The sequence below is a fragment of the Ornithorhynchus anatinus genome, chromosome 19 (assembly GCF_004115215.2).
Source record: "Ornithorhynchus anatinus isolate Pmale09 chromosome 19, mOrnAna1.pri.v4, whole genome shotgun sequence".
Lineage (NCBI taxonomy): Eukaryota > Metazoa > Chordata > Mammalia > Monotremata > Ornithorhynchidae > Ornithorhynchus > Ornithorhynchus anatinus.
In genome coordinates, this window is record NC_041746.1 from 2,808,993 (window position 1) to 2,821,601 (window position 12,609).

Genomic DNA, 12,609 nt, shown 5'->3' on the forward strand with positions numbered 1-12,609 from the left:
CCGAGATATGGCTGGTGGACCAGTTTTCTCTCTTCATCCCTCCTCCCACCACCCTCCACGCCAAACACACCTCCCGCCGTGACCCCCATTAAGTTTCTCTGACCCTATAAGATATCCCCCATTTGTTCCCCAGAGAATCCCCTTAGATCTGAAGATCGCTTTGATTGCTCTCACATCTGGGATTCGTCACATGCCTCTGTTAACCGTGACGATCTGAAGCGGTCTCCAGCAGGATTTAGGAGACGTTCAGTCAGAAAAATCGCTCCCGCCGAGAGCAACATATGGGAAAAATTAACAAATGATATCCCCCATCGAGGGCCTTTTAAAATATATTTATGAGAGAGAGAGACACAGACAGGCAGACAGACAGACAGCGGTCTTCCCTTGAGGAGAAGGGAGGGATCGACTTCGCGAGATTCCATAATTAATTATTCAGGATGCACTCGAATGTCTGGCTTACTCGAGAAAAAACCTCTCGGACTCTCTCAAAAAAAAATCCCGTTTCGAAGGAGACGCCGGGTCCACGGAGGTACCTACAGCGGGCAGAAGAGCAAACACGAGGTTTATAATTAGGGATGGGGAAAGCATCCTCCATGTTTTCATGGAGTGGGTCATTGAACATCTCCAACTATTTTTCCAAAGCTCTGGGTTTGGCAAAAGCCAAACCGGGCTTTGCCAAGCATTTTCCCTTGAATTTTAAAATCCATGTGCATTAAGGGAAATTTAATCCGTATGTTTCTGATTCATTTACACTTAACTCATCAAAATGTTGTTTTGTAAGAGCCGTTTGGTCTCCAAAAAGACTTATGAGCCTTTTTAGAAATTATAAACAAAGACAAAAACCTGGTTTCTTAGAACTGGGAAGAGACAGACATCGGCTCGTCGAAAACGGGGTCCCAACCCCCTGAAGTCCTGACGTCCACTTTGAAGTTCAGATTCATGAGGGTTGGTCTGGGTTGTCGTCACTACCCGCTTCAAAGCGACTTCCCCTCGCATTCTAACCCACCCAAGGGCTGGCCCCTGTCAGCCAAGACGGGGTGTTGGCCTACCTGTCTACCCTGAGGTGGGCAAGCCTCACCACCCCAAAATGGGGGCCTACTCGATGGACTGGGTGAAGCGCCTAGGGCGCCACGATGAATTCCCATTATTATTGGAAGACGGTGGTGGAAAACTCTGAAGATGTTGGGAAACGGGACCGTGTGAGGAGACGACCGTCTGGGGCAAAAGAGGCAAAGGCTTCGGGAGGGAATTCGAATCTCGCTCCAAGCCCCTGTGGGTGGTCAACAACTGGCAAACAGGAAGCTTCATCTCCACTGGACTGGGCTAGATAGATTAGCCCCCTCTAGACTGTAAGCTCATTGTGGGCAGGGAATGTGTCTGTTTCTTGCCATATTGTACGCTCCCAAGAGCTTGGAACAGTGCTCTGCACACAGTAAGCGCTCAATAAATAGGATTGACTGACTAGACGGAAGGATCTCGGTTGGACGTGTCTCCTCCATTGGAGGGTAAGCGGCTTGTGGGCGGGGAACTCTTCCCTTCTATGCTTTCTTAGAGTGCTCAGCACAGTGCACTGCACCCGGTGGGTGCACCATATATTTATCAACCGATGGAATTTCGAGCACTGTCCTAAGCGCTTGGGAGAGTACAATGTGACCCCTCCCCTTAAGGAGCTTAGAGTCTAGCAATTACCAGTACCGCTAATGTGTAATCGCTTTTTTGATTTTAAGAGTTTTGAGATCCTGGTGATGGAGTCTCTCCTTCTGGAGATTTTTACAAATAGTTTAAAGAATAAGGCCGGAATAAGGTAGGGGCCAGCTTGACTGAAACGCGGCAGAAAGGGCTAGCTGACTTCCCGGAGCCCATGTGGGACCAGAGTTTGAAGATCAGAGAAGAGGTGTGGCCTAGTGGAAAGAACATGGCCTGGGACTCGGGGGTCCTGGATTTTAATCTCAGCCCTTCACCTGCTGCGTGACCTTAGGCGAGTCATTTCACTTCTTCTTACCTCAGTTCCCTCTTATGCGGAATAGGGATTCAGTAGCTGTTCTCCCTCTTACTTAGACTGCGAGTCCCATGTGGGACCCGATTATCTCGTATCTACCCCAGTGCTTACTATAGTGCTTGGCACACGGTAAACACTTAACAAATACCCCAATTATCAATTATTAATCGTTATATTGATTTTGATTCATAATGAACCCTGGTCTCCTTTCCTAGCTCTAAAAGAGGTAGCGCGGTCTAATGGAAGGAGTGTGGGCTTGAGAGACCCGGGTTCAAGTCCCAACTCTCGCTACCCGCCTGGTGGGTGACCTCGGTGAAATCGCTGGAACTCTCTGGACCTCAGCTTCCTCGTCCTTAAGATGGGGATCAAATAGATTATGAGCCCAGCGTGGGACAAAGACCGTGTCCGATCTGATGACCTTTAGCGTTTAGCCCCCAGAAAGCCCTTGATAAATGCTATTATTATGATTATTATTATCATCATCATTGTTATTGTTGATATTATTATTGCAACTATTGTTGATAATAACAACCTTTTCTAAACAAGCACACTTTACATTTCCATCATCAGCGGTGATTATTTATTACATACCTCAACCGCTTCCATCATATCTGTATAGAAAAGCAATGTTGCCTACAGAAAAGACCCCAAGCCTGGGAGTCAGACCACCTGTAACTCAGTAAATTGAAGGTATATACTGAGCACTCACTGTGTGCAGAGCACTGGTGTACTAAGCGCTTGAGAAAGTACAACGGATCCCTGCCCACAAAGAGTTTACAATCTACAGGGGGAGACAGACGTTAAAACAAATTATGGTTAGGGGAACTCGTAGAGCGGAAGGATATTTACATGGTTCTATCTGGATCCTCATCCTTGTCTAAGCCTTTTCCCACTGGAAGGGACCTCGGACAAGTCACTTCACTTCTCTGGGCCTCAGTTTCCTAATCTGTAAAGTGGGATTCAGTACACTTTCTCCTTCCGCCTTTGACTGTGAGTCCCCCGTGGGACGTGGGCTGTGGCCAACCTGATTAGCATGTAACAACCCCGGCTCTTCATAACGAATACCGTTATTATTATTACGGTGATTGTTGTTTTGGTACTGAGGCCCGCAACCTCAAGTGCTGGGGGGAATGAGAGGAGAAAAATGACGACAGAAACGCAGGAAAGAAAACAGACCAAGGGAAACCAATTGAAAGAGCTCAGCAAAAGCTGTGGTACTGTGAAAGAGTAGTACTCCACCGCTTTTCTCCTAGGTGACCTCGGGCGAGTCGCTTAAATTCTCTGGGCCTCATTTACCTCATCTATAAAATGGGGATTAAGATTGTGAGCCCCATGTGGGACACAGTCCAACTCGATTAGCTTGTGTCTATGCCAGTGCTCAGTACAGTGCCTGGCACAGAGTGAGAGCTTAACGGATGCCATAAACATAAAAAAACTCCCCCACCTATAATCGATGGACTTTATAGGTGTGGCCTAGTTATCATCGCATGACCGTTAGAACGGTTTCTCTCTTCTTTAACCCCTATCTGCATGAACATCTTCCTCGGGTAAAATAGCCCAGACCAGAGGCCAGCCTAGTGAAGGGTTGTCTAATCGTCTCAGACTCTACTCATCCCGACAGGACACTTTCCTAAATATTTATTCCCGAAATATTGAATTCTGGCCCGGACCGTTCTGTTTATAGTGAAGTGGAGTCGACTCTTTCCCTTTTTGGAGCTTTGGATTTGATTTATAGGGTGCCCTGTCATAAAAAATAAATCTACTACTCATTCAGCCTATCTAACAAAGGGAGGGGGGAAAAAATCGAGACATAAATGAATACAGGATTGTTTCAGTTTCACCAAACCACTGTATATTTTAATTATTGCATTCCGATTTAACTAAACTGTTTCCCCCCGATTTTTCCACTGAATTGAAGCTACTATTTTCAAGGGGAAATTCGATTCAACGTTGTCTTCCAATTCAATGGCAGTCTGTGCAGAGCAAACAATACTGATTCTTCTTTGACAGGAATTCCTGTTACGGCATTATTCTTTATTCAGGCCTCTGAGTAAGAGCGCAGCTGCTCAGAAATCACATTTTGGCTGGATCAAAGAGAATGGGAGGCCGAGAAGTGTTACGGGCAATTTTAAACATAAAACCCTGAATTTTTAGTCATTCGTCAAACTGGAAAAACGATTTCTCTGGTTCTTCCCTCACAGGATCGTAATCACAGACAAGTGCCATGGAGCTTTGAGAATTCTTAGGCACCAAAGCAGCATGTGGCCTAGTGAAAAGAGGGCAGGCCCGAGGACCTGAGTTTGAATCCTGGCTCCGCCGCTAGTCTGTCGTGCGACCCTGGGCAAGTCACTAAACTTCTCTGCGCCTCAGTTCCGTCATGTGCCAAATGAAGATTGGATTCCTGTTCTCCCTCCTACTTAGACTGTGAGCCCCATGTGGTGCCTGATACCTTGTATCTATCCCAGTGCTCAGTACAGTGCTTGACACATAGCAAGCACTAAGCAAAAACCGCAGATAGTATTGCAAAAGCCAGAAAAGACAGCTTTGAGCGATCAATCCAGCTCGCCTTTGCTTCCTTACACATGTCTGTGATTTCATAGCTCTTGAGCCCCCGTGAACTTATCTATTTTTAACCCTTGTGAAACGTAGTTTCATTAGAACCAGATCTCTGAATGTTTCTGACGCTGGGGTAAGTGAATTCTCGATTGCAAATTCGTAACAGTTAACCTCACGTTTACTTTCCTGGGTGAGCAGATGCCCAAGAATCAAGGCACTGGAACCTAATAGGCTTGGTGTGTGTCCATAAACTGGAGGTTCATTCGATCGTATTTATTGAGCATTTACTGTGTGCAAAACACTGTGGGAAGGATCACATGTAGCACACAAACAAGTCCTATCAGGATAGCTCAGATATTCCCATAATCACACTTAAACTGCATAGTTATTGGTTACAAAAACCAAGTTTCTGCCCCTCCCTACTTTCAACCTCACTTACTTTCGCTAGTTTTCATTTTCTCCTAACCTCTTCCCTAGTTTTCATTCATTCATCCATTCATTCATTCAATAGAATTTATTGAGCGCTTACTATGTGCAGAGCACTGTACTAAGCGCTTGGAACGTACAAATCGGTAACAGATAGAGACAGTCCCTGCCCTTTGACGGGCTCACAGTCTAATCGGGGGAGTTGGACAGACGAGAACAATAGCAATAAACAGAATCAAGATATCAGCAAATAGAATCAAAATCTTTTCAACAAGATCTGTAAGACCACCTCAAGCATATATGTTGAGCCGTTTGGTGTGTAATAATAATTGTATTTGTTAAGCGCTTACTACGTGCCGAGCACTGTTCTAAGCGCTGGGGTAGATACAAGGTCATCAGGTTGTCCCACGTGGGGCTCACAGTCTTAATCTCTATTTTACGGATGAGGTGACTGAGGCACAGAGAAGTTAAGTGGTTTGCCCAAGGTCACACAGCAGACAAGTGGCAGGGCCTGGATTAGAACCCATGGCCTCGGACTCCCAAGCCTGCGTGGTTTCCACTGAGCCACGCTGCTTCTCCAAGAACTTGGTACAGTAAAATAGAGTAAAATACAATTGTAATTTTAGGGAAGATTTCTACCCCAAAGGAGCTTACAATCTATAGGAGAAGGAGGACATTAAAATAAATTACAGCTTGGAGAAATAATTACAGATAAGGGAAATAGACTCAGAACGTTCAGGTCACTGAAAAACATCCCCTCTCAAGCACAGAAAAACAGGATGTACTTCCAACTTTCACTTCTCTCCTAAAACACGTCTTCTTCTTCTTATGATGATATTGGTGAAGTGCTTACTGTGTGTCAAGCACTGTTCTAAGCACTGGGGAAGACACAAGTTAATCAGGTTGCACACCTGTCTCACAGCCTAAGTAGGAGGGGGAATAAATATTGAATCCCCATTTTACAAGTGAGGTACCTGAGGCACGGAAAAGTGAAGTGACTTGCCCCAGGTCACTCAGCAGACAAGGGCAGTGCCGGGATTAGAACCCAGACCCTCTGACTCCCAGGCCCGTGCCCTTTCCACCAGACCACACGGCTTCTCTCTGAACATCCCGTTTGAGGTGAGAACTCTCCAGAGTTCTCCACAAGTTGCAAGTGGCTGAATCTCAGGAGGTTTCAGGAGGTAGAATTTTTTCGGTCACGCTATCGGATGCCCCTTGACAGCCTTTCAAGAAACCTGAGGCAGAGATCTGAGTGGTTTCCTTTTGGCGATCACCCAACAATCAATCCGTCGATCAATCGTCGATTGGTTTTTGCCCAAGGGAAAGCTGATCTGAGAGTAGAGGAGTCGGCCAAGCTCTTTCCACTTCCACTCCTCACAACTCACCCACCCCTGGGCTTGCTTTATATTCATTCGTTCATTCAATAGTATTTATTGAGCGCTTACCAAGTGCAGGGCACTGTACTAAGCGCTTGGGATGGACAATTCAGCCATTCAGCAACAGATAGAGACAATCCCTGCCCATTGACGGGCTTACAGTCTAATCCTGGGAGACAGACAAAAACATTAGCAATAAATAGAATCAAGGGGATGTACACCTCATTAACAAAATAAACAGGGTAATAAAAATATATACCAATGAGCAGACGAGCACAGTGCTGAGGGGAAGGGAGAGGGGGACAGGCAGCTGTTCCAGGTGCACTGCAAAAGACTGTGGGTAGGTAGCAGGTGCGTGTTCTCAACTGGGCCCAGAAACGTATGGGAGTAGAATTTAAACAACCAAAAGTGGGGACGTAACAAAACAGAAGAGCCGGGAGTCCAGAGGCCCGGATTCTAATCTCCGCTCCGTCACTGGTCAGCTGTGAGACCTTGGGCAAGTCGCCGAAATCCCCCCGACCCTCAGTTCCCCTCAGAGAGAAGAGATAAGAAACCTACTCTGCCTCTACCTCTTAGTCCCTGGGGACCAGGGACTGCGTCCATTCTGATCTGGTATGTACCTCAGCGCTTTGCAGAGGACCCGGTGCCTAGAGTGCAGCACTTACCTACAGATCTGTAACTTCTTAATTCACATTAACGCGTCTCCTCTCTAAACCGTAAGCTCACTGCGGGCAGGGGATGTGTCTGGCTAATTCTGTCGTACCGTACTTTCCCAAGGGCTGAGTCCGGAGCTCTGCACATCGTAAATGCTGAATAAATGGGATTGACTGAGCGACTGATAGAGAAAGCGCTTAAAAATGTCATAGTTAAAAGATTTTGATCTTGCACGATATCGCAGGCTACAGGTCGGCTGCCTCCAGCGACCACTAGATGACAGCATTGTTGAATGAAAAATCTCCGGGCTCCTGCCCCCCCAAATCACAAAATCCCTTTCCACATCATGGGCTCGAACCAATCCAGAGAGGATTTCCCAGTGGGATAAAGGCCTCTTTGGTGGCCATGGAACCACGGGAGTCCTGCTAGCTGACCTCAATCGGCTAATCAATATCGATCATTGGCATTTATCGAGGGCTCACTGTGTGCAGACCACTACCGAGGGCTCGGGAGAGTACAGTGTAATTAAATTGGCAGCGAGCTCACGGTCCACAGCGGGAGACAGACGTGACTACAGATAAACATGGAGGTGAGTGCTGTGGGGCTGAGAGAGCGGGGACTAAAAAGAGCAAATGAGAGTGACTCGGAATTGGATTCGACTGTAAGCTCCTTGTGGGCAGGGAATGTGTCGGTTTATTGTTATATTGTATTCTCCCAAGAGCTCAGTACAGTGCTTTGCACACAGTGAACGCTCGACGAATAAGATCGAATGAACGAATTAGGGTTGTTCCCACTTGTGGGTAATTTCCAGCAGAGGAGCCCAGGCCTCTCCTGGCGTGGTGGATAGAGCACGGGCCTGGGGGGCAGAAGGTCTTGGGTTTTAATCCCGGCTCCAACGCTCGTCTGCTGTGTGACCTCGGGCTAGTCACTTCCCTTCTCTGGACCTCAGTTCCCGCAACTGTAAAATGGGTATGAAAACTGTAAGCCCCACGTGGGACATGGACTGTGTCCAATTTATCCTGTGTCTACCCCGGCCTTTAGCACATTGGCACATAGTGAGTGTTTAACAGATACCACAATTATTATTCCTCACTGCCAGGCTAATTGTAGGAGGGAAGAGGAGATGGGATCAGGGGGAAGAAGGGGAGGAGAAGAATCGACTGTTTATTTTTACATCCCGGTGGTGGTGTTTGTCAGAATATATGAGCTCTGATGGGAAATACGCATGGACCTCAGGCCTTCAGGCCCCTTTCAGGATGGCACCTGGAGAGTTCCCAGTACTCTACCAGTCTTGGCTACAGGAGGGAGAGGCAGAAGCAAATCCATTCCATTCCTAACTTGGGCAGTGGCTAGCGAACGGCAGACAATCAGCCGCAAGTCAAAACTCACCTGAGTCGGGCAGCAGCGGCATGGGAGAGAGTAGAGGGAGGACATTCAGGTTTACTACGCGGAAGAAGGCGATGGTAAACCATTTCCATATCTTTACCAAGAAAACTCTAAGGATGTACTACTAGAATGATTGCAGATGGAGGTGGTGCGTGCTGGGAGAGAGGGGTCCGTGGAGTCGCTACGGGTCGGGAAACGACTCAGCAGCGTAAGACAAGACGAACTCCCTTCAGTGCCGAAAGGTTGTCCTTTTTCAGTGATATTCTTTAAGTGCTTATTATGTGCCAAACACTGTCCTGAGAATTGGGGTCGGTCCAAGATAATTGGGTTTGGTAAAGTCCCTGTCCCACATAGGGCTCACAGTTTCAGTCCCCATTTTACAGGCAAGCTGAGACCCAGAGAAGTGAAGTGATTTGCCCAAGGTCACACAGCAGACACGTTACAGAACCAGGATTAAGGCCTGGTGGATAGAGCACGGGCCTGGGAGTCAGAGGACACGGGTTCTAATCCCGGCCCTGCCACTCTGCTGGGTAAGCTTGGGCAAGTCACTTCACATCTCTGTGCCTCGGTTACCTCATCTGTAAAATGGAGATTAGGCCCCATGTGGGACAGGGACTGTGTCCAACCTGATGAGCTTCCATCCTTTCTTCCTTCCTGTCTCACAAGCCTGTAACCTGGGTGTTATCTTCGATTCCTCTCTCTCCTTCAACCCACATATTCCATCCATCGCTAAATCCCGTCGGTCCCACCTTCACAACGTCACTAAAATCCACCCTTTCCTCTCCATCCAAACCGCTACCATGTTAATACAGTCGCTCATCCTATCCCGCCTGGATTACTGCGTGAGCCTCCTCGCTGACCTCCCAGCCTCCTGTCTCTCCCCACTCCAGTCCATACTTCACTCTGCTGCCCGGATCATTTTTCTATAAAAATGTTCAGGACACGTCACCCGCCCCCTCAAAAAACTCCAGTGGTTGCCCATCCACCTCCTCATCAAACAAAAACTCCTCGCAGTTGGCTTTAAAGCCCTTCACCAATTTGTGCCCTCCTACCTCACCTCGCTACTGTCCTTCTACAGCACAGGTTGCTCCTCTAATGCCAACTTTCTCACTCCGCCTCCGCCTCTATCTCGCCTATCTCACCGCCGGCCCCTAGCCCGTGTCCCGCCTCTGGCCCGGAACTCCCTCCCTCCTCTAATCCGACAAACAATTACTCTCACCCCTTTCAAAGCCTTATTGGAGGCCCATCTCCTCCAAGAGGCCTTCCCGGACTAAGCCCCTCTTTTCCTCTTCTCCCACTCCCTTCTGCCTCGCCCTGACCTGCTCCCTTTCTTCTTCCCCCCTCCCGGCCCCACAGCACTTATGTACATAGCTGTCATTTATTAATTTGTATGGATTTCTGTCTCCCTCCCCCCTCTAGACCTTAAGTTCATTATGGGCAGGGAATGTGTCCGTTTATATTGTACTCTCCCAAGCATTTAGTACAACATTCTGCACACATTAAGCGTTCAATAAATACAATTGAAAGAATGAATGAATGAATTAGCTCGCATCTCCCCCAGAACTTAGAATGGTGCTTGACACACAGTAAGCGCTTAACAAATAGGATCGTTATTATTATCGTTACTCTGAGACGCAGGCCCGCGCTCTTTCTGCTAGGCCACGTCGCTCCTCATAAATCTTGAGGCTCTCCACCTCCTCGTTCAATGTTCCTGAGATTGCGGATGTGGCCTGCGGAGAAGGATCACACTTGAATCCTCCTCCTTCTTGCAGTTAGGTTAAACGCATGTTCCCCATTAACCCTCCAGGCTGAAGGGCAGGCATGAATTAATCAACAAACACGAGTAGCTGATGGCTCGATGTACTTAACCGTTTCGGATCAATCATTCATGAGTCCATGAAACTTTGATGGGCTGATTGGTGAGCTCCGATGTCGGGTGTGTCAAACCAGATTTTGCGTGCCGGTGCCTTGATGGGCTTTAACCAGAGAAGAATGCAATAAGAAAAGGGAACAGAGGAAACTCAGGATTTACTTTCACCGAGGCGTTCGTCTCGTCTCCATATTTTCCCTTCTTACGCGTTCCGGTGTCGGGGATTGGATACTCCAACTTGCGCATAAAGGACCCGACTCCTTTATTTTTCCTCATAGGTTCCCAATTTTCCTCCCTTGATTTTTTTTTCCCTGTTCTTCTAGCTGCCTCATTCAATTCGAGGATCAACTTCTCACTCTTATTATTAGTAGTAGTATTACAAATATTCATTCATTCAATCGTATTTATTGAGCGCTTACTGTGTGCAGAGCACTGTACTAAGCGCTTGGAAAGTACATTTCAGCAACAGAGACAATCCCTGTCCAACAACGGGCTCACAGTCTTCTAATTACTAATAACAATAATGGTATTTAGATCGTAATATCCATGTGGGACAGAGACTGTTTTTAACCTGAAAATCCTGTTTCTACCCCAGTGCTTAGTACACGTGTTTGGCACAGAGTAAATACTAGCAAGTACCATTAAAAAAAAAAAAAGCGGCGTGCTATGTACCTCTAGACTGTAAGCTCACTGTGGGTGAGCAATGTTTCTGTTTATTGTGACATTGTACTCTCCCAAGCACTTAGTACGACGCTTTGCACACAGTAAGTGCTCAATAAATACGACTAAATGAACGAATGAATAAGAGCTGAACTGTATGCAAAATAATCAGGTTCTATACAGCCTTTTTCTTACTTGGGGCTCCTAGTCTGAGAGGGAGGGAGGGAGACCAGGCATTCTGTCCCCATTTACAGATGAGGAGACTGACACGCAGAGAAATTAAGTGACTTGCCCAAGGTCAGCCAACAGGCAAGTGGTAGAGACGGGATTAGAGCTCAGGGCCCCGTCTCCCAGACCTGGGCTCTTTCCACTAGTCGCGTTTCTCAGAGTGTATTCTAACTTGTCTGGGGCACAGACAAGTTAAGTGACTTGCCCGAGATCACACAGCAGACTAGTAGCGGAGCCGGGATTAGAACAACAGGGCCTTCTGACTCCCAGGTCCGCCTCATTCTCAGCGGCTTCAGACATGAATCCGGTGATGAGATAACACGGAAGGGGAAGCAAAGTTGACATGGAGCAGAAGAGCTGGAAGTGCCCACCCAAAACCGCTACGGTCTTGTTCCTGTCTTGGTCCCACCCCGAGCCCGATCCAACATCCTATTCCGGATTCACTCTGGATAATGGAAGAATGAAGCTCGCCGGGTTCCCAAGGCTGCGGATTTGTTCGCCTTCCTGCTCAGCATCGAAGCCCAAAAGTTACGAAATGAACCGAGATTCTGCATCTTTTAATGAAAGATAAACCGACAATATAAACATACACAAATTTACAGAGAAGGGATCGACTTTAATACATCTGGAGAAAAAGGTGTCTTTCTTTAAATATGGTATAAAAATAAAGGCAAGAAACGTGAACAGAGAATTGTACAGACAACAGACAAGGACAAAGATTTCTTTCCAACTGGGAATACATCGGTGAAATGAAACTTTCTGTGCTAATTTATTCTCCAGTAAATATGATGCCCTACGGATATTTATTAGCTATATGGTCTTTTTACATTTCCTCCGGATCTGCGACGGACGATATCTTTCGTAAATAAACCGTGTGCCTAGCAGAAGCTTTTCTGAAATGTTTTTGTTGTTTCCACCGTACTCGAACTTGTAGGAAAATAAAAGACACAAATCCGGCTTGATATGAAGGAGGAGGTGAGCAGACAACGTTTTGAAATGGAGGTATCGAGAAGGTAAGTTCCCTCAGAGTCTTTAATGCCTTAGCGTACACAAGAGAAAACGAGTCCTCGGTTCATGCAAACGTCCTGTCCACTGCTCCACATAATCAATGAGCTACAATGTACGTATAATGACTCGAGCCTGCTTCCATGCTACAACGAGATCCTTTTAGTAGGGCTGAACTAGACCGGTTAACCTCTTTGATGTGAGCGCTTTCCCCTAAGGAAAAGATAGAGAGACAAAAGGAAAAAAAAAAGAAAGAAAGAAACAGAAAACAGAGGCATGATCACTGCGAACCCGCTCATCATTGGGCCCTAGGGACCAGGTGATGGCACTCTGCGGAGCTGCAAGTCGGAACATCGGAATAAAGCGACCCGACTTCACCCTTCGAGGCGGCACAGAGTGTGTCCCCCAGCTCCAGCAGGCGAAAGAGCCCCCATCCCAAATCAGCGGAT

The 12,609-nt window shown here is 47.1% G+C and overlaps 1 protein-coding gene across 3 annotated transcripts in view; it reads right to left on the reverse strand.

Annotated features, from left to right (window-relative positions):
• Positions 1–344: 344 nt before the first annotated feature.
• Positions 345–12,609, reverse strand: part of RGS7 (regulator of G protein signaling 7) — a 137,624-nt gene continuing 125,359 nt past the window's right edge. For 2 of the 3 annotated variants that reach the window (XM_039914838.1, XM_039914840.1), the window contains one exon: positions 11,689–12,373. Coding sequence is in view for 2 of the 3 variants with exons in the window: in XM_039914840.1 (XP_039770774.1) it covers positions 12,323–12,373 (51 nt within the window). In the remaining variant the exon portion in view is untranslated. Of the gene's footprint in view, positions 534–11,688; positions 12,374–12,609 lie in introns of those variants that run through there. The other variant, XM_039914841.1, reaches the window with a different exon arrangement.